General features: G+C 40.5%; 3 protein-coding genes across 6 annotated transcripts; 1 reads left to right on the top strand and 2 right to left on the bottom strand.

Moving 5' to 3' along the window:
* Positions 1–4,537: 4,537 nt before the first annotated feature.
* Positions 4,538–8,574, bottom strand: hbegfa (heparin-binding EGF-like growth factor a). 2 transcript variants are annotated; one of them, XM_037262183.1, is made up of 6 exons: positions 8,331–8,573; positions 7,529–7,771; positions 7,257–7,455; positions 6,588–6,743; positions 6,375–6,458; positions 4,538–5,663 (listed from the first exon to the last, which is right to left on the bottom strand). In XM_037262183.1, the coding sequence occupies exons 1-5, from the start codon at positions 8,371–8,373 to the stop codon at positions 6,386–6,388; spliced, it is 714 nt and encodes a 237-aa protein (XP_037118078.1). In that variant the 5' UTR covers positions 8,374–8,573; the 3' UTR covers positions 4,538–5,663; positions 6,375–6,385. The 2 variants fall into 2 exon arrangements, with proteins under 2 accessions (XP_037118078.1, XP_037118079.1); XM_037262184.1 differs by lacking the exon at positions 6,375–6,458 and having other exon boundaries at positions 8,331–8,574.
* Positions 8,575–11,199: 2,625 nt separating this feature from the next.
* On the top strand, positions 11,200–17,148 carry rufy1 (RUN and FYVE domain containing 1). 3 transcript variants are annotated; one of them, XM_037261624.1, is made up of 17 exons: positions 11,200–11,567; positions 11,988–12,167; positions 12,230–12,347; positions 12,847–12,948; positions 13,023–13,146; positions 13,218–13,279; positions 13,462–13,597; positions 13,775–13,876; positions 13,961–14,077; positions 14,259–14,426; positions 14,489–14,586; positions 14,643–14,762; positions 15,265–15,394; positions 15,503–15,588; positions 15,664–15,712; positions 15,781–15,858; positions 15,940–16,583. In XM_037261624.1, the coding sequence occupies exons 1-17, from the start codon at positions 11,258–11,260 to the stop codon at positions 16,081–16,083; spliced, it is 2,124 nt and encodes a 707-aa protein (XP_037117519.1). In that variant the 5' UTR covers positions 11,200–11,257; the 3' UTR covers positions 16,084–16,583. The 3 variants fall into 3 exon arrangements, with proteins under 3 accessions (XP_037117519.1, XP_037117521.1, XP_037117518.1); XM_037261626.1 differs by lacking the exon at positions 15,940–16,583 and adding an exon at positions 16,613–17,148 and having other exon boundaries at positions 11,201–11,567; positions 15,494–15,588; XM_037261623.1 differs by having other exon boundaries at positions 11,202–11,567; positions 15,494–15,588.
* Positions 16,573–22,449, bottom strand: LOC119128825 (heterogeneous nuclear ribonucleoprotein H-like). The gene is given in 13 exon segments (XM_037261627.1): positions 16,573–17,275; positions 17,378–17,450; positions 17,519–17,628; positions 17,717–17,852; positions 17,954–18,069; positions 18,175–18,274; positions 18,277–18,391; positions 18,941–18,969; positions 18,971–19,080; positions 20,340–20,483; positions 20,728–20,883; positions 20,966–21,061; positions 22,220–22,449. Coding segments are annotated over 12 exon segments (1,278 nt in total). The 5' UTR covers positions 21,048–21,061; positions 22,220–22,449; the 3' UTR covers positions 16,573–17,168.
* Positions 22,450–26,164: the final 3,715 nt, after the last annotated feature.

The following is a 26,164-nucleotide window of genomic DNA, read 5'->3' as shown; positions in this document are numbered from 1 at the left end:
GTGTGTGTGTGCGTATTTGGGCGATGGCTCTCTCTCACCCAACTGTTGGTGCCCAGTAAGTAATGCGATGCCACCGTCAGACTCATGTGGGCCTAAATAGAGCTCAGTGAGCATTTAATAATGTGATACATAACAGTCTCTGTCCAGCAGGGTGACATCAGCAATGGGGAATCTGCTGGCATCCCTGCACAGTCAGGACCCTGCTGACATGGAGGGCAGAAGCAAGCTGAATAGCTTTCACCAATGACACAAAAACACCACGTCATTGATAGGTTTTGTTGCATTTGATGAGTTACAATGGTCTCAGCATCTACCCTTATATGGAGATACTGCAAAGAAATCATAGTGACCGTGATGCCTCGTGAATTATGTGTTGTATTTTATTTCATATTGTATTGGAAATGATATAGCATAATAAACAGGAAAAAAATAGGGGTGGCCCTTCAGTGGACTGCATTAAGTGCTCTTACATTTTAGAGTGAACATCTGCAGGCTGCTCAGCCTCTTGTACCCTTGCTTGTGGTGTACTGCAAGGTTCAATTCTAGGCCCAATTTTATTTTCCATTCTGATGCTGCCCCCTGACTAAATTATTCTGCACCATAGCGTATTCTTTCACTGATCTACAGATGACACAGATACACCTGTCCTCTGTGATGACTTACATTGGCCCGTCTATAATACTGTATTGCACCATTATTTTTAACATATTTGAGTGCATTCATTCATTCAATACCTAAGAAGAAATAATACAGTGCATATGTGCCAGAGATTTCAATTACGCTACTGGAAATATTAAGGGCTCCATTTTGGTAGACAGGCGCACAAGCTCTGGGCATAAAACTGGCATAGATTCATTGTCATGCGGCAAGTCTAGTTCACCTTGTCTGGGAATTTGGTAGACCACGCCACGCCATGCTATGTTATGCTTCTGCCGTGTAGACGTCGCATCTCGCCTTTCCTGGATTTAAAAGGAACGAGAGGAGATTTGATTGACCAAGAATCAAGTTAGCTGTGTTTACACCCACAATGGCACAAATGCCCATTTCGATACAAATCGATACCAAAAGAAATAAAAATCCACCCATGTGCCACAGTTAGACTTTGCACTAGATTTGCACTGGGCACCAAGATAGGGCCTTTACTCAAAATTCTGGGATTTGCAATGTTATCATGTTTGTCACAAAAATCCACTATCTATAATTCTACGTTTTGTGTTTGTGTTACATACCGTTACCAAAATGTAAAACATGCATTTGTTTGCTGCAGTGGGTCGATTTAAAAAGCCCAGTTTTGGATATCACTCTTGTACTGGATCATGCAGGTGTCCTTTACTCGGTAGCTGGTAAGAGTCACATTTTTATAACACTTGGAGGATGTTGGACAGTCTGTAAATATCCTCAAAGAAAATTAGGCATGTGCTTTCATTACTTAGCGCATGTATCCGTTTGTGACGAAGCACACAGGAAGAGGAAGTAAAAGGAGACAGGATGAGGAAATGGAGCCGGGGATATTAGAGATGTATGCAGCACAGGAATAAAGACCAAAGCAGGTAGTGGACAGGAAGTGACAGGAAGTCATCTTTTCCGTCTCACGTGACTGATGACCTTATCTCTCTCTCACTCCTCTGTCGCTTTGTCAACCTCAGCGTCCACGTGCTCGTCCATTGAGCGCGTACCCTTTTTGGTCACGCCATAACGGCGGCCATGTTGTCACCACTTCATCCATCAGTCCTGGGTGGCTTCTCTTTGGCAGCAGCAGCAGCTGCGAATGGGAACAAACACACGCCCTTTACGGTAAATTCAAAATTTAATCACCTAACAACATCAGCTCCTGTTGATGAGGTGCGGTAAGAAAATAATTGCGTTTCCAACTGTCGGCGTACGCACTTCCATGGAAAGCACCCATTGTTGCCTCTCGGCAGGGCAGGAAGCACCTTTCCACAACAAACTCACCATCCTCACTGAGACCGAATCAAGTCCAGCCACTGTCTACTTAATTATACTTTGCAGAGTGATCTTTTGATGGCGCCTTAGCTTACTTTAGACTCTTGTGGGTTAGCCAGCCAATCTCAGTGCTGACCCAGGCACGGATGAATAGTCAGGAAGGTCATCACCTGTTTTTATTCAGTCCATCTGTAGATGCTGAGAAAAACTCTTTGGAAAGACAAGGATGATCATGGGTCAGTGATACTGCGGTGATGCCATGGCATCACCAGAAACATGCTAAGTATCTCATTCACAACGCAGACGGAGCATATTTTCACATTACAGTGGAACCTCAAAGGTGGACAATTCTTCACATAGAAAATCATGCAAACAAAAATTGCACTGCAAAAAAAATTCCAAAAATGTTCAACTGAATTGTTGGAATCCAGGGGTACTGAATTTCTTGGCTGACAGTTTACAGTGCCTCTTGTAAATGTAATCACAAGTTCAATGTTACATACCCCTGTGCTTAAGAAACAGAACAGAGCGAACGTTCTTCTCTCAGCATTCCGTCATCCCGGGAATAGCAGCTATGCGAGCATGACGGCACGACACTATTTCGGTTTCTTTGCTACTTGACATTGAGGGGACGGGATTAGGTGGCTTGACTACTGTAAGTGACCATCCCCTGTCACACATACACGTATGTGCAAACGCCAATGCGCATTCATGTCACAAATTAGTCTTAGTTTGAGTTTAAATGTTTGAAAAAAATAACCGATGAGCACTTTTAGCTTTTTTTCATGAAAGGCAACGACGAAAAGGCAATTTTTTTGTTACTCATCCATTTCTTTGTTATCCAAGGTTAAGGTATTGACAGTAGGCTATTTTAGCAAATTCGTATTCATTAGAATAGTGTGTAGACGACTGGGGGCACAAGGATAATAATTACTATAACAGCGATGCTAATTTGGTTTCGCTCATCTATGCCGTTTTGTATTATACGCTAGCATTAAGCTAGTGGACTTTTGGAAAAGAACATTTTAGTGTGGTTGAATGTACTGGTGTTTAGGTACCGTATGTAATTTTTAACTCTTTTGCTTTATGTACCTCAACTAGGGGTAAAAAATACATCTTGAAGCAAGCACGCTTGCCTCTTTATTGGGCAATTAGGCAAGAGAGAGTCTCCTTCTCATTTTCTTAAGTTTTGTTGAAGTGGTTGCCATTTTTTGCAAACAGCCAGAATAAGTGCAAAGGAACACTTTAAAAGTATCTTTTAAAGCATTAAAATGTGCTCAAAGGATATAAGTCATTTTTATTCATACGATCCTTCTATAGTGCAGACTTTCACGTATCTTGGTTCTGAAACGTATTCCCTGTGATAAATGGAGAGTCACTGTCAAAGCATTTGAATATGTTGAGGCACCATTTTATTTTAAATGTGACAGAATAATGAGTAAGGAAATAAAGGGCTTGAACATACATCTTCCCTGCGTTTTTCTGAGGAAGTACTGCGGCTTTTTACATATAAAAGTTGGGTTAACCCTCACCAGCAAAGAAAGCCGACACACACTCACATACACAAGCTGTGTAACAACTTCCGTGTAGGAGGTGACTTCAAGGGGTGAGTCACTTTCAGCTTGCCTTTGAGCCCAGCTGGGTCTTTCGGGTGTCCTCAAACCTCATTAAAACCGCGTGCGGCACATACATGACAGCATTGTTGCATCCTGCGACTGTTTACTGCATGTGGTTTCTGTGAACCCCAGTGGCATCCAGGGGCGGCCGAGGTCTCAGATGTTCTCGCTGGTGCCGTGTCTTTGAACATGACATCTGTTGGGTTGGCCATATGCGTAACTCTGCGAGTGTGCCGCTGTAAACTGCTGTGTCCACCACATTGTACATCTGTTGAAAATGTTCACATGGCTGTAAGGTGTCTCATTGATCAGTCATGATGATTTTGATGATGTCGGCAATCTGCATTTCAAATTTAGGCTACTCATTGAAAATTGAGATACATTAACTCATCAGTACCAGCCCAGTTCAAACCGATGTTGGATGTCAAGAGTCGCCATTGGCAGTGAATGAGTTAAGTTAAAAGAAAATTAAGTAACTGTCACCTAAAGCTAAAAATATTTGTTTCATAATCATTTCCTGCAGGCTTTAGTCAATAGGGTCAGAAAATAGGTAATAGGCGGTTAATTATCATTTAGTTTGTTCTTTTTGATGAAATGGCCGAATGATGAAGTGACCAGACTGTTCCCAGACTGTAAAAGTCAAGTTTAAAGGCTACATAAACTCCATACACCTTCAACTCAACATGTGTGCTTGCCTCAGGAGACTGCAGGATGCAGGTGCTTCAGATAGGAAATGAAAATATTGTGTTTACTATTAATAAGACTCAAGCCTGAGCCAACAGAACAGCATGGCGTAATTCATCATGAGCCCGACGAAACATTTTCAAATATTACAATAATGTGTGTTAGCAGAGTCCGGAGGTGAAACCAAGAGCTAAATAAAAACCTTGACCTTACTTAACTGATGACTGAAACACAATGTCATCATTGTCCCAGTTTGTAGACTCCTGAGTAAATGAAGATGCAGCACACAGGCGTTAAGAATTTGGATCGTTTATTTAATTAAATCACTTTTTTTTTTTTAAATCACTTCAGAACTGCAGTTTTTGAAAGCGTCGAACACTTGAATTCACATTTTATTGCTTGTTATTGTAAGAATTTCTCTTTAAATGATGGTGAGACGTGGATAATAACATGGGATTGACATCAAAATTGTTTCAACAGTTCTTTGACGCCAGGCCCCAAATGTAATGTTGGACTCCCTTTTGAAAGTTTCATCACCATTTTGGCACTCAATGCTCAGACGCAGACAACTCTGAGGGAATTTATCACCAATCAACCCTCAACTGTCCCATATTGAGCGGGAAGCCGCTAAGATTGTTTTCAGTGAAAATGACAGTTAAAAAAACAAACAAAAAAACACTAAGCAGTAAAAAACTTTTTTTTTTTAAACAAAAAAACATTACAGTGCTACTGATCATGCTCTGAGTGCCAAAATGAAATCAGAATGTGTTATATTTTTCGTAACACTTTTTGTGTCCAGGAGTTGCAAGCATTTTACTTTTTCTTAAATAAATAAAATCCAATAAGGAATATAAAAACAACTGTAACATCCACTTTAAACTGTTGAAGGAGGTTAAAACTTACATAAATACAGTTAGCTTAAATAAATAAATTAAAAAGTATAAATATACTGTTTACTGTACAGAAAAAAAAACAATGCGCTTGTGCGGGAAAATATAAAATGTTGCCTATTTTTTTCTTTGTTTTTTGCTGTTTTAAATGATTCCAGATTGAGCTCTTTCTTTGTTGATGTTGAATCAGATTCAGTTCAGTCTGAAACTTCTTTTCACACAATCAGGAAGCAGCAAATGTTCCTTTCACTTCTGCTTCTTGTCGAGTGCTTGCCACACTTCCATTCCAGTCCATCCCCCGACCCTTCCGATATTCCATCTTCAGATGTGGCTGTCTTCTTCTCCTGGGGACTACGGGGATACGCTGAGCTGTCCATTTATCTTTTTTTTACGTGAACATCCAGCTAGGGGTGCAGCGGACGCCCCCTGTTTCCCTTCTTCATCCGTCTGTGTTCCTTTACTTTCACCAGGACCTCCTTCTGTGGTTCACTTCTTTTTCTATTTTGAGGTAGTATCGCCGCTTCTTTGCCTAACACGGGAGGAGAAAAGACGGCAAACAATGAGATAAGCGTTGCAATTTATACAAAAACGTGGAAGGAAACGTGTGTCAGTGTGAGATATTAGCCCTGCGCTTCACTACGCTATCTCGTCTATTTATGTATCTTGGGGAAAAATATAGACCGGGGTGGTGAAACTTTTTGGCATCAACAAACACATACTTCTTGCATTTGTTGGTTAAATGATTTGGAACGTTTTAGTAGAGTTCCTCCAACGCGCCATTTGGTTTTAGATTTAAATTATGGGCCAGGCCAAATTCCTTCTCAGTCTGTATTGTGTATGGCCCACGCACCATAGGTTTCCCAACCCTTGATGGGCAAATAGAGGCCCGCAAAACACATGGCGTAAATTATACGCAATTTCTCGTTATTTGCTATTTTGAAAAATTGTGACCCCTTCCATCATTTAAATCGCCCGTTCCTGCTCTAGCCGAATGAACCCATCAGGCTCCTTCTTGGATTCCAGAGGCCAAAAAGTATAGGCTTTTTGTCAATTGAATATAAGTGCAGTAACTGACCCAAAAGTCAGCTATATTAAAACGGTATATAATTGTAACTGTCTGAATACTTGCGTCAGGTACTTTTCATATTTCGTCAAATTAGCCTTCCTCTGTGGATGATTTTTAATAGAAGACCACTAAATGCCCTAAACATACTATTGAATTGAGATTATATGTACTCACCCTTTGTCTCTTCAGTGGTTGGATGCTAACCCTAACTTGACCTTCTCCTCATTCTCTACATCATACGCTCCCCGCTTGTGAAACCTGGAATCAATCAGAAAACGGGGCTAATTATGCCTAATTGTTACACAAATCATCCTTTGCGATTCCCTGTACAGCTGGAGTGTATGCATGTATGTGGAACTGCGTGTGTTCACGTGGCGTTGGGCGCACCTGAGCATGAGTAGAAGGCCAATGATGGTGAGGCAGATGGACGAGAGCACCACGGCCACTACGGCCAGAGCCGTGGTGCGGTTGTAGCCCTCCTGAGGTCTCTCAACGGGCAGGGTCACCAATTCACACCTTTCCCCTGAATAGCTCGGGTGGCACCTGCACATGGATGGAAAGGTTCCTTCATTATTGGGGTTATGAAGCAAAGGACATTTTCCAGTTAGGTGCTAGAAAGTTTAGCTTTTGGCCCGCTTAATTGAAAAATGAACTGGGACTTGAGAGTAGTTTCCTGGAAATGTATCATATTCAAACATAAATATAAACATTTTGTTTTGTCATAAGCAAACATCTAAGAAGCAAAATAGAAACTCTCCTTGCCCAGTCAAATTTTGACTCGCAACTCAACAACAACAAAAAAATCAACAAAGCAACAGTCAACTGTATACTTGCATGAAATGTAGTTATTTTACTCAGCATTATGTGAAAATTCATTTTCCCCAGCTACTTTAAAGTTCCCTAACAATGTCCAATCTTCAATTTTTTTTATTGTATATTATTATTTATTCCCAAAAATTCTCATTAATTCCAATAGAAAGTTTCCAATTGTGAAAACTTCTGAAGTCTTATAACACTAGAGTAAGGAGAGGATCTAAAAGTGGATTTGGTACTCACACACAGGAGGGCTGTCGAATGTCCCTCAGGTACTGACAGGTGCCGTGGATGCAATAATCTTTATATTTCTTCAGGCAAGGATTCCTTTTCTTTCCTTTCCCTTTCCCCTTCTTTCTTCCCTTCCCTCGTCTTCTCTGTCCTTCTGTATTTTCTGCCTCCACGATGGCAGACGGGTTTTGGGGCTTGCTTGACATTGCAACTAAATAGAAGACACGCATTGTCAATACATCTGCTAGAGGTGTTATGATTTGTGATGACTCTCAAGTCCTCACCTCTTGGCATTTCCACTTCATCATCCCCTGACGTGCTGTCCTCATATTCATCCCCATCGTCATAGTATTCATCATCATACTCCTCATCCTCATCCTCCCGTGTCGCGACCGTTGCGCCTCCTCTGCTTTCCTCCTCCGGCCTTTTGTCTTTGCTAGTGTCCTGGAAGTTAATGACAGTCGTGTGCCGCTGCCTGTTGCTGTCATAACGGTCCACCGCCGCGCCGCAAGCCAATCTGGATGCCACTGGACATAAAGAAAACAACCGGAAGAGTTAGGAAGCGCATAGACCGGGATTGCTCTCATTGGGGTGAAGTGAGGAGTGTGCCAAGGTGGGCGGACCAATATGGACAAGTTGAAACATGCTCCCAAGGCTTTGAATGGAGGGTTGGACTTTGCGCTTTTCGTGTGTGTATTACAGGCACCAAAGACCTACTGGCATTCATTGACCTATCCCTGAGGAAGTTTTGACTTAAAACACAATACATTCATGAAAGGCCACACTCACAAGCTTTCACATTCAAGAGTTGTGAACAGACAGTGAATGTCAGACAAGAATATGAGTTAAAAATAAATGGATCCAGTTACATAAAAGCACGCGCTGAAATAGCGAGACGCCCTTATTAGCTTTTGGATAGTCCTGGCATCAAGAAAATGCTTGGCGGAAAAAAAAAGTTAGCAGGTTTACAAGTCACTTTATAAGGGTTGTAGGGTTTTATAACCACGTCAATGCGATATACTGTCACTTAGAGAGAGGCATTATAAATAAGAAGAAGAATGGAAGTTATTCAACATGTAAGCTTACCCAGTGCGTGAAGCAGTAAAAGTACAACACTCCAAATCCTCATGATGGCAACACTTGTAGAAGTAGTGGGGAAACAAATTTGAAAATAAATAAATAAATAATCCTTTTTTTTTTTTTTTTTTTTTTTTTTTCCTGATGGATTTGCGTCAGTTTATTCCGCCAGGTTTTGACCTCTTGATGGTAGTTCACACGAGGGTGGCTTGTGCGTAACGCGGAGCGAAAGAGCATCAGAAGAGAGGCTCCGGCGTATTTAAGGGGCAAGCGATCTTGGCCGCGCCCACACTCGCGCGCGCACACACACACACACACACACACACACACTTTTATTGCATTTAATACACTAATGATGCTAGAAACATTATTCAGTGGAGTATTGAAAATAAGTAAACAAAATATAAAAAAATACACAGTAAAAATGTGCACATGTAGATATTTGCGACTCACAAACACTTAAGTTTTTACAATACAAAACGATTTAAAAAAAAAAAGTCGATCGTTCACTGAGGAAACAGAAAATAAGGCAGCAGTGAGTGGGCGTGCGAAAACCTTTCGCTCGCGCGCACCACCTTGTGGTAGTCAATGGAACTACAAAGCGCTCGACTAAAGCCTTCTCAAAGAGCAAATCAGGGTTCAGAATCAGCCAACGTTAAATGTTGATTTCAGATGCTACCAAGCAAAAATAAATAAATAAATAATAAATAACTAAATAAATAAATAAATAAATAAACTTCTGAAGAATCATTTCCATATGTGAACCATGTTTCACACTAAACAGCTCTCAGAAGAATTGGAACATGCAAGAAGCTGGAAAAGCTTACAAAATTATTTCTCAGAGTCTCAGGGTTCATCAGTCCACACTAAGATAAATGAAGAAAGTTCAACTCTGTTCCAACTTTCCAAAGAATTGGCCATCCTATAAAGATGCCTGCAAGACCACATGACAGCATGCTTAATGTGGTGAAGAAAACTTCTGTAGCGTTGGCTACACAAATGCAGAAATCTCTGGCACATGCTAACATCGCTCTTGACAAATATGAGAAATTTAAAAAATAAACAAGAACGTCTCTCACTGGACAATACATTGAAGGAAGGCACAACCCTCGCTGCAAAATAAGACCACCGCTGTGTCTTAAGTTACACACACCAGAAACATAAACAACTAGGCGCACAGGCTTCCATCAGGGCATCTCAATTTCTGTGTAAGACAAATTTTGATCTACTAAACAGCAGTTGTTGCAAAACCATGATTTCAACCTTTTTTGCAACAGCTGACCACAAAAAAACAGAACAACAGGGTTGAAGTTTGGTAACTGAAGCCAAACTAAGGACATACTTTGAACTGCAAACTACTTTATGTTGTATGTATCACGGTTTGCACTAAGATATTTACATATTCGGGTCAATAAAAACATGGAAGCATACACTGTAACTGCTTGTGTGCTAATAGTTTAAGAAGTCTATTGTTATGAATCACATTTTATGACCAATTTAGACACTTTCAGATCAACTTTAAAGTTCTTAAAAAAAAAACTGCAGCTGAAAAAAGTGTTCTACTCAGTTAAAAAAATAACATACAACAATACAATTAAAAAAAACTACTGAATATTAAAAAGCAAAATTGCTCTATTTTTTTTTTATATTTGGATTAGAGAACATATTATGCTTGCTTACATTTTAATAGGGGGACGCGCTCTCTCACGGTCTCTCTCTTGCAGGAAAAGTATACACTACCGTTCAAAAGTTTGGGGTCACAAAATTGTTTGGGTGACCCCAAACTTTTGAACGGTAGTGTATATATTTATTTAGATAATTATTTATAGATTATATATATAATCTTCTGTGTAAAAAATCTTATAATATATATGTATACTTATATTCATAGATTATATATAATTTTATACAAATATAAGATATAATTTACAATATTTAATTCATAATATTTTATTATAATAATATTTACACTACCATTCAAAAGTTTGGGGTCACCCAAACAATTTTGTGACCCCAAACCTTTGAACGGTAGTGTAGATTTTAAGAGTGTGACAGGAATACTAGACTGGGAGGGTTCAGGCCAAAATAGACATGTCTGTTGGCACAACCCTCGCTGCAAAATAAGACCACTGCTGTGTCTTAAGTTACACACACCAGAAACATAAACAACTAGGCGCACAGGCTTCAGTCCGGGCATCTCCATGTCTGTGTAATACAAATTTTGATCTACTAAACAGCAGTTGTTGCAAAATCATGATTTCAACCTTTTGTGCAACAGCGGACCGCAAATTCTGGTCAAATACAGGGTGGTCTTAAAAGCAGTTGTACATATACTTGTTTCATATGACATTAATTCCTAGTTATAGCAGTATCAAGCATGGATTGGAGTTTCTACAGCTTGAAGGAAAGTGTTAGGGTGTCATGCAAGGTTGAGGGTTTCAAAGTAACGTTTCAAGACAGGCATAGGGTTTTTAATTCAAGTCAAGTTTATTTATATAGCCCTTAATCACAGACAAGTCTCAAAGGGCTTCACATGTGCAAAATTGACAATTATTCATAGTGGGAAAAGTAACAAAGTACAAATACTTGTTTTTTGTTTTTCATGTCGGTATTTTGCATTTTTATTTTTCTGAAGACTTTTTTATTTTAGTCTATTTGAAAACAGATCTCTACGTTCTCCTCCTTGCTTTGTTAATCGGTACAATACTTTTTGTTTTTTTAATGCAAGTGTATTTGCCTTTAGGTCAAGAGTGTGAGTAATTTTGTCACTTTTGACAATAAATTTGCTTCACATGTGAAAGGTCAGACGAATTATGGATTTCCGTCACTGCAGTTTGCACTCCAGTCAATAGATGGCGGTAGGGAAGTTTTAAACTTGCTTTAATGACTGTGTGACGTGTCACGTGATTATTCTGCAAAAAAGGAGGGGGGCAAACATGGCCGACGAGTTGGGAGAAGTAAACACAAATGCAGAAGATGGCGATATGCAACAAGAGCAAGAGGTCGCCAAACTTTCAAACACGGAGATTGACGACAATGCCTGCGACAACAACGCTCTCGGCCCGACTGAGAGGTCGCCGTCGGAGAGCAGCTGGTCGGCTCCTCTTTTGTCGCTGGCTCGCAAGGCCACCGAGACACTTAGTAGCGGGGTGAGCTACGCTTCTGTCCGGAGGAACTCTACTGAGAACACCGTGGCACAAAAAGAGCCCGAAACTGATTCAACCTACACTGGAAAGAAGCTTCCAGGTATGCAGGATAGAATACCGATACCCTAGGCTTAGACCGACACTTTTCTTTGGAGTTTTCCTTAGCTGTCAGATGTCAGACACATGACATCCAGAGGGGAAATCTAGATGTTATGCCTCCGTCGTCATGCAGGCTTTCTTTGTTTTGAATGACATTCTCAGACGTCTTACTGGCGTGTTCTGCACGGAAAGCCGTTTGAGCTTTTGTTCGATATCTTTGAGATCCTTGTGCTAGTACGCCGTTATGTCCTCACAAGTATAAAGATGAGAAAGATAAGAAGTAGAAGGCATTTATCAAGATATCAAATACATCTTTTAACTGCTTCCAATGTAAAGCGACGCTCATAATAAAATGTTCTACAGAAGTCTGATTAATGTTTTTAAAATGTTTGTGCTTTCTGTTAAAAAAAAAAAAAATCAGTGCTTGCTCCCAAAGACCCGATGGCAATAGAAAGAGCCAATCTTCTCAGCATGTTGAAGCTCAGCATCAAGGTTTTAATCCAATCCTCACTAAGTTTGGGCAGGACGCTGGACTCCGAGTACCCGCCCTTGCAGCAGTTTTTCTTAGTCTTGGAGCACTGCCTCAAACATGGGCTAAAAGGTAACGCTTCAAAAACGTGAACTGTAATAGCAGTAACTGTATGTCAGTTTTTTTTCCCCCAGCCAAGAAGTCCTTCATCAGTCAGAACAAATCCATTTGGGGACCCCTGGAACTGACAGAGCGGTTGTGTCCAGAATCTGCCAACATAGCCACAAGTGCCAGAGACATGCCCGGCATCAAGTATGCTATGACAAATTATTTGCTGGTGCAACTATAATTATAAATAGGGTGAGGGTTTCAAATTAGGGTTAGGGTTTCAAATTAGGGTTTCAGATGTGGGTTAGTGTTTCAAACTAGGGTTGAAAAGTTGATCGATGGTGGTAGGCAAAACCATACAGCACATTTTTGGGGGGGGCTGACTTTGCTAATTGAATTGTCGTCCCATCAAATAATCTTAAATTATTCATTGTAAACTAGAAAATGTGCAGGGTTTCAATTTAGGGCTTCATGTTCTCTAACATCTCACAGGCCAAAACAGCAACTGATCATAATCAATGTCTGTCAGCGTAAAAATAAAGTCCTGTTTTTGAATGAAGAAAGAATGTAGGAAATTAAAATAAAAAAATCATCTTTTTAAAGTCACCTGGGATCGGCTCCAGTAACCCTTGACCCAAAAGTGGCCAGGCAGTATCGAAAATGATTTGTTTTACGACTAAAATGGGTCTGTTTTGTCTTTTAGGACTGGTTTGGGGAAAGGAAGGGCGTGGCTGCATTTAGCGCTCATGCAAAAGACAATGGCTGACTATATAAAAGCTTTGTTGGACTGCAAAGATCTCCTCAGGTTAGTAAGAGTTTCATTCAGTCGTGTCTAATATGTTGCCATTTTCCCATCTTATTATCACATTTGTGTCCTAGTGAGTTTTATGACCCTGGGGCCCTGATGATGGAGGAGGAAGGAGCGGTGATGGGGGGGCTGCTTGTGGGCCTCAATGTACTCGATGCAAACCTTTGTATTAAAGGAGAAGATCTGGATTCTCAAGTGAGTGAGCGACCTTATCCCCTTTGTATTGTTTACAGCAGGACACACAACAGTGCTTTTTTCTTATTTAGGTGGGAGTCATTGACTTCTCCCTCTACCTGAAAGACTCTACAAGCACTGAGACCCCGAAAGAGTGAGTATCTGCTCACAAATCAAGGTCTGTGATTGGTGACCACTGTGCCACTGCACATAGAAGTGTGTCGTGAAAGATCATTACCTCTTTGTCAACAAAATTGGTGCCCCTCTAGTCTAAAATGACATTTCCAAAAGGTTTTTCATCTTCTCACCGTTTCTGTCTCATTTACGCCTTTTCAGTAACGCCAAAATGACCGCCATCTTGGATCAGAAGCATTACATTGAAGAATTGAATCGTCACCTCAGTGGCACCGTTACAGATCTTCAGGCCAAAATGGACTCCCTGGAGAAAACCAACAGCAAACTTGTAGAAGAGGTCAAAAGTTGAATCAGTTGTCAATGGGAAGGGGTTGATTGTTATTTCAGAATGAATCAAATGCATTTCAGGGAGTCTTCAGTTTCCATTTATTTATTTTTTTAATATTTGGGTAAATAAAAAATGCACAACAAATAATCCACAATGACCATTTCCGATCGACTGCATCTCATTCAGCTGGCGGCTGCGACAGACAGAATCAACGCTCTGCGTGAAGAACAGGAACAGCTGAGACAAGACAACGAGCTGATCTTGCTGGCCAGTCAGAAAAAGGAAGAGGTCTGAATGCAAATGCTTCAGTTTGACATGACTCCAAATGGTTGAATAAACTAGCATCTAGTGTTTTTTGTTTTGCTTTTCCAGGCAGTACTTCAGGATAGCCAGGTGGAGCTGGAGACGTACAGACAAACCCGGCAAGGCCTGGATGAAATGTATAATGTTGTGTGGAAGCAGTACAAGGAAGAAAAGCGCATTCACCAGGTCACGTACCCATCGTTAATCGCTCAGAACTAGTTGCTATTTAGTGTATAAACATGTCGAGGCCATTCACCCAAAGAAGGGTCAATTAAGGACATCATACACATCATGCACCTTAACATCTGGTGGTCAGTTTTCTATTGAATTTGCGGCGTCTGCAATCTGACCTGTTGGCAATGTTTAGGAGTTGGAGCGAGAGCTGGAGCTGCAGTTGGGGCTGAAGCAGGAGATGGAGATGGCCATGAAGCTGCTGGAGAAAGACTCGCACGAGAAACAAGACTCACTGGCTGCCTTGCGACTCCAGCTGGACCAAGTCAAAACTCTGAACCTTCAAATGTTCAACAAAGCACAAGTACGCGCTCGTAGTTAGACTGAAACACAAGAAGCATTTTAACCAACTTTGGGGCTCTGCAGGATTTTGAACGAGAGGCGGCCAAAAAACAGGCAGAGGCTGAACAGCTGGAGCATAAGATGGACGACATGGCAAAAGCCATGACAGAGCTAGAGCTGAGGTACGTTTTGAGCGTTGATCACATTGATGATGTTAATCAATCAACATGCTTTTTAGGCTTCAGAATTCCGAAAGGGATCGAGAGAAGAGCGACCAATCAGATAAAGACTTGAGGGTTGAGCTGGAGGCAAAAGTGAGCGCTCTTGAAAAACAACTGAGTGACCTGGACGCGCTCAGGTACACACTTTGTCATTGTGCGGTGTGGAAGTTATAATACCTTGGGATTTGTCCTAACAGTTATTTTGTTTTGACTTTGGTTTTTCAAATTCATTTAGTGTTAATTAGTTGTCGAAGAAGCTTCGCTAGTTTTTTGTTTTTTTGGAAAATGCTATGTTTTTTTTTAGTTTTATATTAGTTTTAGTTTGTTACATACAAAGAGCAATTTGTTGAATGCAAAAGCAGTTGCGGATCAAACCCACAACTTTCTGATTGGGAGACGACCTACTGTGTCACTGAGCCATGCCGTTTTATCTATTTCATTTGTTTCTGTTGACCGTAAAAACCTTTGTGCATTTACGATACAATAGGGGCACAACTGTAAGTTTGTGCCTCAAGAAGAGAAAAACTAAATGATATTAAACTTTCATCTGTGTCCATTTTGTCAGGCCTTGTATGAATTCACAATGTTTCAAAGTGGACAATTTGGACATTTAACTTTCTTTGTCTTCTGTGTGGTCAGGGTGGGCTTGGAGAAGGACCTTGTGGTTGAACGGGAACAGCGACAAGGCCTTCAGAAAAGCCTCCAGAGGGAGCAGGACAACAGTGCTGAGCTTCGCACGCAACTGCAACAACTCCAAGGCCTGCACGCTGTCAGTAATTCCGGGATTCATTTGAAGGAGTAGAGCTCACATTATTTCGATGAAACTGTTCATTTCTGGTAGATGAATGGTCTACTTAATTATTGAAAGGAGCTGCAGGATCTGAAAGAGGAGAAACGGCAGCTGCAGCAGATGTGTGAGCAACAAGAGCAGGCTTTGCAAGAGATGGGGCTGCATCTCAGCCAGTCAGTGCACAATCAAGTTAACCAATTTTGTTTTAGTTGCCAGTGACACCTCATGTCATGTTTTTTTCCATCAAGGTCTAAACTCAAGATGGAGGATTTTAAGGAAGTTAACAAAGCCCTGAAGGTAAAATGGGAAATATTATTCTTAATTATATATTTGAAACACTGTTAAATACCGTTTGCCCCTTGCAGGGCCATGCCTGGTTAAAAGATGACGAGGCCACGCAATGCAAGCAATGCCAAAAAGAGTTCTCCATCTCACGAAGAAAGGTAATTTCGCCTTTTCTATTCATTCAGATCGAAGACAAGCGTTCCAATGTTGCTGTCTCACACCGCCGTTTGGTTTGTTAGCACCACTGCAGGAATTGCGGCGATATTTACTGCAGCACTTGTTCCAGTAACGAGCTGGCCTTACCTTCGTATCCTCGTCCCGTGCGGGTTTGTGACATGTGTCACTCCTTGTTGCTGCAGAGGAATTCATCCAAATCTTCTTGACACAACACTGCTCCGCCACCATTTGGCTCTCACACCGCACAGACACGGGTTTCACCACGTTTGTTCATGAATGTCCAATTTGGGGTAGATCTGAACTTGCACCTGAAATTCAGGAACATCCATGTATGCATGGTATGCATTACTGTAATTATACTTTTCTGGGGGGCGGGGGTTAACTGTCAAGTTGGCCAGGACTGAATGAACTCTTATTGTCAGCTTTTCTAATATGTAGGTATGCTGAGGTTCCACAAAGTTTTTTTTTTTTTTTTTTCTTCCAGAATTCTTTTTATTTTTCACATTGCAATGCACTGCAGTAGCTAAGTTTACGTCGGTCCTCTTGCATCTTTGCAAATAGTGTATAGAAAGATGAAAATGAAATATATTTTAGAATGTATTAACTTTGTGGTGGATTGTGTACACGAGCTGTTTTCTATAATCTGGAGAACGACACATTTTTAACTTGATAAAGAATGAATAAAATTTGCAATGTTTTCATGACAGTCCAACTAGTTATTCACTTTGCTTACAGAAAATACAAATAGCATTACAGGCAGAAGACAGGTCATGTCAACTGATTCCAGATTGACTTGCTCCCGATGGTTCGCGTCAAGAAAAGTGCCTCGCAATTAGTCACCTCAAGTATGCTGCAATTGTCCATTTGAATTTTGATTTACATTTTAGCACTGTAAATTAAACAAAAGTGTTGTTGAGAAAGCTTAAACAAGGTCTAAAACATTACGTTTGTTCGTGCACTCTTACAAAATGTGGTAGAACGTCAGCAATACAAGAGTGTCTGAAGAAATAACAGACCAAACCCAGTATTGAAAATGGAGCCCCCTTAAGACAGAGGAACGTACAGGTCACAACTGTGATAGCAGACAATGCTAGACTTTTCTATTCTCTGGACCATGCAGTGTAAAAAATTCTTTACAAAGCCCACAAATGCAATACGTTCACAACCGCACCTTAACCTTTATTTTATGGGTGAGACATTTGATTGCAGCAAAATGGCGAGGTAACACACACGCGTACAAAAAACTAAATGGTACAACAACGGTAAAAAAGGAAAGAAAAAAAAAAAAAGCCTACATGCCCCAACCCCCACTGAGTCCATTCATGGAACTTCTGCTACTGCCGCCCCCTCCACCACCACCACCACCATAGTAACTGCTTCCGATTCCGCCCTGGTTACCTAACAAGAGAGAGAAAATATACAATATAGGACCCCAGCGTTCCATGGTAATCTACACTAAAAAAGGTCTTTGGGGTTGAGGACAAATGCTAAGGCACTCACTATAATCACTGTAGCCACCCATGTTCCCTTGGCTGCTGTAGCCACCTGAATAGCCGGAGCTCAACTGGCCGCACTATAGATGATTGACTCCCGTGAGGAAAAACAACGGGTGAAAAAAGACATTCTGTTTGTGCTTGCAACAAAAGAAGTGGACTGCTGCAAGCCATACTTACCGCCCATCATCTGGCTGCTGTATGTGCCGTTACTGCCACCTGCTGTTGAGTTTAAGAACAGCTCCACATAGCGGTGCTCTGAGGGACACAAAAAGACCACTCCCATCAAGGAAGTTTCCTACGCTTTGCGACTTTTGAGCTCGCCAGTGCCATTCTGCCAACTCACGCATGTTGGCTTTGTCTTTGGACATGGCAGCCACAGCGTCCTCGTGTGTTGCAAACTCAACATCAGCCTCCCCGGTCACCCTGCCGTCGGGGCCGACCTCAATGTGAACGCGCACCGGATTCAATGGGGAGAAGAACTGCCACAAACAAGCCACAGCAGGGGGCTTTAATACCTTACGGTCTCCAAAAATAGTGCCAAAGCGTTTGCCGAATGTAATTTGGGTCAACTCGGCCTTACAATGTAGATGTCCGATTCTGTGGCTCTGTAAGGAAGCCCCCTCATATGGACGCAGTGGCCCGTTGTGCTCTGGAAGGACGAGCCACCGCCGTCGTTGTATCGGCTGTCCGAAACACCTGGGCCATCAACATGAAGACAATTTAGGAGGAATTATTTCCCATCGCATTACCACGTGTGCCATGCTGGCAATAAATGGAGAGAATGTCGCAACAATTGATCACCAAATCGGATTTCACTTCTTCGTCCGCTCGACACACCTCCTCCGTAGCCTCCGCGGCGCATGCGGTCGTAGGAGCTGCCCCGGTTCATCATTGTTGTAGCCGCCGTGTACCAGAAGGCCGATCGTACGGCCCCGGTCTCTGCATGCTCATGGGCTTCCGCTGGGGTTCATAATGAGTTCGCACCTCGGCGCGGCTACTCTTGAAGATCTCAATGTACCTAGTGTGCATAGGATGGCACAGTGAGGGAACGGGGAAAGGTTTAGCGGCGGGGTTTGCTTAAGCAGATTCTGTCTTGGTGTAGCCCATCACAGTAAGACGGTATGTTGCTTAGCCATGTTAATTGAAATGGAGTTTAACTGCAAACAAAGAAGCTTGCCAAATTGGACTTTTCTTATGGTTACCTGGATTACATAGAACTCAAATCAGAAGCCCCGTGTTGTTGCCGTGGCAGCCATTGTCCTGTTATTAGTGGGGCAGCGTTACCTGTGAAGGTGAGCTCCGTGTCCTTGCAAAGTTGGCATCCGGGGATTATCCTTACCAATACAAACCGCTACACATCAGTCGACTACTGACATACTATTTGTTGCCAGAATTTGTCAATTTTACTTTTACAAACATGTTTCCAAGGAACAATGTGTTGCATTCTGTCATGTAGGTTGTTAATATGTTTGTGGAACAAAGTCAACGTGTCAAGTGAGTTGATGTTGAGGGTGCACACCATAAGAAAAGCAGCAATGTTTCCAGCCAACCAACCAACCATCCCCACCTGTGCCCTATTCTTTCCTTGTGTTTCTTTTAGAGCCTTTTCAGCTATATCTTGTGAAGCAAACTGCACGAAGGCCTCCCCCGTACTCCTCCCCTGGATGTCCACCGGCAAAGTTATCCCATTTGGCACGATTTCCAACCCTTCAACCCAAGGACAGATAACCCCAGCGGGGAACATATTAAATCACATGCCCAATCACACAAAGAAATGTCTCTAGAGAGAGATAGAGAGAGACAGAGAGAGAGAGACAGAGAGAGAGAGAGAGAAAGAAAAAAAAAAACTTATGGAACACTCTAACATCGTCACACATACCGGTTAAGTTGTTAACCGGCCACTGTCAATTTGGAACAGATTACAAGCGTAAGAAATGATAGACGAATGGGTAGAGGGATGGACAGGGGCACATTCGGCTAGTATCAGGTCTGTAGATGAAGAGACAATCTGGCAGTTGACATTCAATTTAACATTGAGTGTTGCTTACATTGCCACGTCCATTGAATTTTTTTCCAGCCAAATGGATGAAAGAAACTTTTGCAGTATGTTCCGCACATACTTAGGGGGGGGGGGGGGGGGGGGGGGTGCCGGTACGCTTCGATTAATAAGGTCAAAGTAACAAGACTAACTTAAAACTGGCCCAACACAGCAGATGACTTTTTGTATAGCTTGACTCGTCAATGATGCATGTACGGTAAAGCAGGACAGAGCAAGTGTTGACTTTGCTCTTTTTGGACTACACTGCTTTGACTAGGGCTGCAACTGTCCATTATTTTCATCATAAATTAATATGTGGATTATTTTCTCGATTCATCAATTAGCCGTTTGTTAAGAAACATTGGAAAAAATGCCAACGCTTACATGTTTCTTGTCCAGAAGCTAAAAATATTCAATCTATTGTCACAGAAGTGCAAAGAATCCAGAAAGTATTCACATTTGCGAATCTGAAATGAGGGAAGTAAAAATACGCAAAACGATCAATCGATGATGAAAATGGCCGATTTTATTTAGCAATTGCAAATCGATCACGTCATTGATGAAGCTTTAGAACTGACAAACAAGAGCTGTTAGGTGATAATGGCAGCAAACAAAATGGTGAGTAATGAAAAGGGGATACGGAAAAAATAATAAATACAGACACATCTCATTTGCAAAGCACATTCCTGCCCTTGAACAAAGCAAAGCTGTAAATTATCCCGAGCTTCTTTTGAATGTCTATCACTGTAAGAGATGCATCTCAATACTGGAATAACAAACAAGATTATTATAACTGTTCCTCAGTGTCAGAGGGGTTTGGAATCGTAAAACGGACATGAATTGTTCAGTGTCTACGAGAGAATGGAAACAATAAAAGATGACTGGAGGTCAAATCAAATCACAGTCGCAGATGAAGAAAACTTCTTACCTGAGAAAAACTGGACTATCTCCTCTTTGCTGCAGCCAAAGGGGAGACCTCGTAATCGTACAAGCCCATCGCCGGCTGTCTCTGGACAGTTTGGACCAGTGTGCTTCATGACCCAATCCATCTCCACATTGTTTGATTTAAACACTGTTAGAACAAAAGACAATTTACATTGGACTGCGATCCCCATTAAAGGTTACATGAAAAGGTAATCCACAATGCAACTAGAGGTTTTTAATAGTTTTAAATACATTTCAATGTATTCAAAGGATGTGAGAGGGGTAAAAAACATTTTTTGTTTTTAATTCTCTTTCTATATTGAATATTTACAAGAGTGCATGGAATGCATTCTGGCAATGAGTAAGAGTAGTTTCTCTGTAATTACGCTCACCCTCTACATATCTGTGCCCCATAGTTTCTCTGTCCTTCTTCAAGGCGTGCTTGAGGTCTTCTTCTGCTTCCAGCTCGACAAATGCCTCTCCACTGGGACGACCCTCCCTTGTGGAAGTGAAGTGGATGCCGCCGCCATTGCCAAGAATTTTACAATCTAAAATTGAAACGTAAGATACATTGGAACCGACCGTTTATTTCATCCCCCACCACCACTTAAAGTAATCAAAGAGGCCCACCTGAGAAAAATCGTTGCACTTCATCCACCGAACAGGACCAAGGGAGACCCCTGATTCGTACAACGTACCCTTCATCAGCCATATCTGGTCACAAGCCTTTCAACAAAACATTGTCATCAGTCTCACATATGAAACTTCACAGTGAACATTGAATTTTTAATAGGGGTCATATATGAGACATCGCAAAAGGGCAGACCACGGCTGTGTCCGAATATGCCCCCCTCCCCCTGGCCCTAGCCACTCGTTCACTACACAGTCCCACACTAGATATGGCACTAGAAGGTAGTCGTGTTTATCAATTCGAACTGACGGCTCAGTAGTTTTCTTCTCGTCGTCTATTAGGTGACCATCATACGTGTCATGATGAAGCGGCGCATTAAGATCTTCACCTATTTATTGTTCATGAAAAATATATACATTTTTAAAATATTAATTCCTTTGTTGTAGATATTTTCTCTTGAATAAAATGAATGAATTATACCGGTGGGATGTAACTATGCCGCTTTGATAGTCCCACTTGCGCCATGTTGTTTACCTGCTCGCAATGCATTGTGGTCTACATTCAACTTTTGAGTAAATATCGATGGTCACTACTTTTCCAAGTGCATGAGGGTAATTTTGTGCGTCCTACATATATGCTCCACGGACATTCGGACACCCCTACAAAATTGCGTAACTACTTAATAGAGCACGTTATAAGGGAATAGTGTGCACATTCGGACACTAGCAAAGTCATGCGTTTAATTGAAATAAGCACAGACGTGGTTCGCGGAATCTTTGAGTACGACTAATGTTTTGGACTGGATTGTAACAATTGACTTTTGCGTTTAGAAGGATAATACACACACAAGAGAAATCCGTATACAGCCGTAATACAAAGTTGTTACGCTTCACCGAATGACTGGCGCTACTTCACGGAATGGAATACTTGGGTGCGTTCATTGCAAATGGCCAATTTCTACAATATTAAATATGGCAAATTACAACTATTGCTCTCACAGACTGATGATACCACATGAATAGTTAATGACCGGTTTTCTCCATATATTTCCAATACCGCACCCTGGTTGAAGAACAAAAGCGGCCCTCGCAGCCTGCGCCATTATAGCCTAACGCGTTAGCTTCCAGGTTAGCAGTTGCTAACTAAATGGGTAAATGCGTTTGAAAACCCTGCTAGTAGCTATAATCATACCACAGGATCTAAAGTATGCCCTGGAGAAAGTATTTTAAAAAAATAGCGAGAGCATTACTTACCTTTAGTAATCACAGAGAGAACACGCTGCGGAAAGGGAATGCGAAGGCCTCCGTGAGAGCGCGATGTAGCCGAAAGTAACCGAAGGCAAGGTTGCCAGGGGTTTGAACTAACCTCCTTCAAGAAGCACGAAAGCACGCTTGAGACTCAATTGATGTTAATTAGCATTAGTCCTATAAAATCATTGAAAATCCTTTGATTGCTTTAACTGTTAGAAAATACGAAACAATATCTATATCGGACAAAATATGATCAAAACCTTTATTGCGTCTTTAAAACTAATTTGGCAACCCTGAAAGGCGCCCGAACGTGCGTCCACGCCCAAAGGGATGACGTAAACCAAGCACAGGATGGCGCGCTGAGCTTTTTTTTTTAAACTAAAAAAATTCCAAATACAAACAATTCAGGCATACATCATTGTCACAGAAAAGTGTACGGTTGATACAACAGCAAAAATAAAAATAATACATAAAGACAATTATATCATATAATATATAATAAAAAAAACATTGTCAGGATCTCATCGCAAAAGAGCAAGTAGGTCCATTAATGAAAATAGTCTGTGGGTATTTTTGCTTGTCATGTAATGCAAGGATTTTTTTGTATATTTTGACATCATTCTTCCAACTTGACCTCATCTTGAGGTATTTGCAACTATGGATAAAATGTTTAGCAAGAGAAATTAAATTGTTTGGCAGGCTGAGAATAAACCTGCCCTCATTAAAAACAATAATAATAATAAAATGAAGATAAAGAAACCTATTCTCTTGCCTCAACGGTCATTTCTCCCCATTTGGTCAAGGTGGAGTCTATCTAAATAGACTTGTATTGATATTTCATGTGATAAGAAATTCAGTATTCTTGTTTTGCTTTGTGTTGTTTGCATATCTCTCTATTTATCTACCTATCTAGACTCTGGCCAGATACACAGTCTGTTTATTCTGTACACTTCATTGAAGGTAAGCTTTAAGGCTTAGCAACATAAGAAACACCGGTTCTATACGGTTTCTCCATTTCCTTTGTTTACATTTTAGTTCACAACTCTTTAGTTACACAGATCTATAAAATATATATTGTGCATTGGATATCGGTCTATTGTTGCAATTAATTCTAGTCGAGGTGAGGCCACACACCTGCCAGCATGCTTTGCGGCACTCCTTGTAAATAGTTATTTCTCTATCCATTGTCTCTCAGTCGCAACCCCCATTTTTATTCTTGAAGAACAATTAAAATATTTTGGATTAAAATGTATATAAGTATTTGTGTTTGAAGACTAATTATATTACAGTGGTTTACTTGTCTCTGACATCTTTGCAGACAGCATGGGCTCCATTCCCATCACTGACAGTGAATGGGAGTATTGTTAGTTGTCTACCCTGTGATAGCCTGGTGAGCTGTCCATTTGTGCAAAGTCAGTTGGGACACGTTCCAAGTGTTTGCTCACCTTTCAGAACACAGCAAATGGGGTATGATATAGAAAGTGATCGGATGGATGTTTGTGGCTGCATGGACATAACCTGGTACGCCTGTTTCATGCCACATTCGTAAAACATGCGTGCAAGGTTCTGTGAAAGCGATTGGTCGGGAATCAAGTCAGCTGAGTTCACTCCCACTACAGCGCAAACACTCGTTTCTACAAACGCCATCGATGACAATACCAAAAGAAGGAAAACCCCATCATTGCGCAAAGTTAGACTGTGCTTAATGCTAGACTTGTGCTGGCCACATAAATAGTGCTATTAGACCTACTATGGAACTGCACTTTAATATTGGTCATCATGATGGCTTTTGTAGCAATCAGTATTTTTGTAAGTGGTTTTGTGTAAAAGGTTCGAGAACGACTGATTTAGAAGATAGCTCCATGCAGACCAACTGTCACCAAAACATTTTTAATGAAATATTTTTTCAAAGGTTCTGATCACCATTCTATAACTTTGCCTAATAACATCTTTTGAAATAAAATAAAATGACAGTTTATTATGATTTCCCACATAATAATGTGATTTTGGTCAATGTATATTGTAAGCTTAAAAAGAAAGGTTGATTGTATATTAAACTGGTGATAGACCAATCATGTTTTTTTCACGGTCGATACTGATCATCAGAAGGAAACCATATCAGATATTTGGAGGTGATTTTCATTTGCGGTAAAAAGGAAAAAGATGGCGTCAAAATGTTCAAAATAGAAACTACACAACTTTGTTTAAATGCTTTTAATTAAAGAGGTTCAGTACCATTTTTACATTAATGCTAGTATGATTACTCAACTCTTGAGTAATCACCAATACTAATACCAAATCACCAATACCACGATACATTTGAAGCAGAACAATTCTATCAAACCCAATACAGATAATTTTGAAGAAAAAACTTGTTTATTTCTGATGAAAGGCAGAACAGTGAATTTACAATAGGCAATTTGTATTCAAAATAAAACACAAACAATTGACTGTGATTTAAGATTTATTTGTAAAAAGATAACAATAATGCAAAATAAAACAACTTAATGAATTTTGGTCTTTGTTTAAAATAAATTGGAGTGCAAAATAATAAAGGTTCAACTGTGAACTGTGCAGGAGACACTATGAAGTTGGCTAAATATTCTTTTTTTTAAACTATACACAATAAGAAGATACGATTAAAGACAAAATACAACAAGATATAACCATCCAGAGGAAATATCTTTTTCATATTAAAGATATAGGTACACACAAGTACAATAAATTAGGCAATGACTTCAGCAATTTGTATAATACACACGAGTAAATAAAAACGGTATGTTGCCTGCACTGCATTTAACAGGAAAAATAAACCTTATTAATATGCTGAATATTAACAACATTCCATTTTTCTCAGACAAGGAAAACAGGTAAATTTGTACATGCTGTAATGCAGAAAAGTCACCATACAGCCCAAACTAAGTAAATTCAAAAAGAGATGTTGGTAACAATGCACTCTTAGCATTGATACAATCCAAACATTTATCCAAATATAATACAGTACATACAGTCTACTAATAAAACTTGCATCATAATGGTCATATGAGAGAATGGACATGGATAGAATTCAAAAGAGGGAAGAAAACCCGTCAGCCAAGCAGACATTGCGTAAGCCAGTAAACATATACATTTAAGTAGCAAAACACTAATAATACTCTCTAAGCATCTTATTTACATAAACTTATAATTGGGACAATGGTGGAATTGCCACTGCAGACTGCCAATTCAGAGTTAAAAAAATACCCCGTGTTTTAAATTGATCGTTAATTGACTGTCGGATTGGTGAAAAAAAGGCAGATACGGATTAACGCTAACATGTTGAACATTGGCTCCAATTGTCTGCCCAGATATTTTCTCTTTCGTATAGTTTCGTATGACACGGGTCACTGGAAAAAAAATGATATTTCAAATTAATTATTTCTAAGAAACAGTGGTGTTTAAAATGTTTCCATGTGTGACTACTCAAATGTAGCTATTGTATATTGTAATCTTAAAAAGTTGAATGCACATTGAACAGTGATTGTACGACTTCCGTTTTGTTTCTTTAAGTACAATTCTGTACTCCAGTAATTTGAATGTATCTCCACAAAAACATTAAAGTTGCACGTATGGCCATTTGTACTGTTTATTTAGGATGACATTCACAATCAGCAAGCTGAATAATAACAATTTAGACAGGTCCAACTGTTGTCTTTAAAACATGTATGTGACGTTCCGACGAGAGTTTACATGAACTGGTAAAGCTAGCTACCAGTTAAGTTGGCCTTCCATGTCATTTCTTGACGTTCGTTATTCAGCCTCGTGATATTGGTAAACCTAACTTGACGTTATGGTTTCTAGTTTGACAAGCGTAGGTTGTAGCGAATCAAAAGCAGATGTGGTTCCTCTCGGACCAATGGGATTGCGAGGATTCTCACCAAAGGCGGCCTTTCTCAGAAACGGTGCGTA

This window comes from Syngnathus acus, chromosome 10, assembly GCF_901709675.1.
Source record: "Syngnathus acus chromosome 10, fSynAcu1.2, whole genome shotgun sequence".
Lineage (NCBI taxonomy): Eukaryota > Metazoa > Chordata > Actinopteri > Syngnathiformes > Syngnathidae > Syngnathus > Syngnathus acus.
This window is presented reverse-complemented; position numbering and strand designations above follow the sequence as displayed.

Coding starts and splice junctions, on each gene's coding strand:
- rufy1 (XM_037261623.1), top strand. CDS start 11,258: ATGGCCGACGAGTTGGGAGAAGTAAACACAAATGCAGAAGATGGCGAT. Junction 12,168..12,229: donor CCTCAAACATGGGCTAAAAG/GTAACGCTTCAA, acceptor TTTTTCCCCCAG/CCAAGAAGTCCTTCATCAGT. Junction 15,859..15,939: donor TCTCCATCTCACGAAGAAAG/GTAATTTCGCCT, acceptor TTGGTTTGTTAG/CACCACTGCAGGAATTGCGG.
- hbegfa (XM_037262183.1), bottom strand. CDS start 8,373: ATGAGGATTTGGAGTGTTGTACTTTTACTGCTTCACGCACTGG. Junction 7,456..7,528: donor TGAAGTGGAAATGCCAAGAG/GTGAGGACTTGA, acceptor TCTTCTATTTAG/TTGCAATGTCAAGCAAGCCC. Junction 6,459..6,587: donor GGCCTTCTACTCATGCTCAG/GTGCGCCCAACG, acceptor GATTGATTCCAG/GTTTCACAAGCGGGGAGCGT.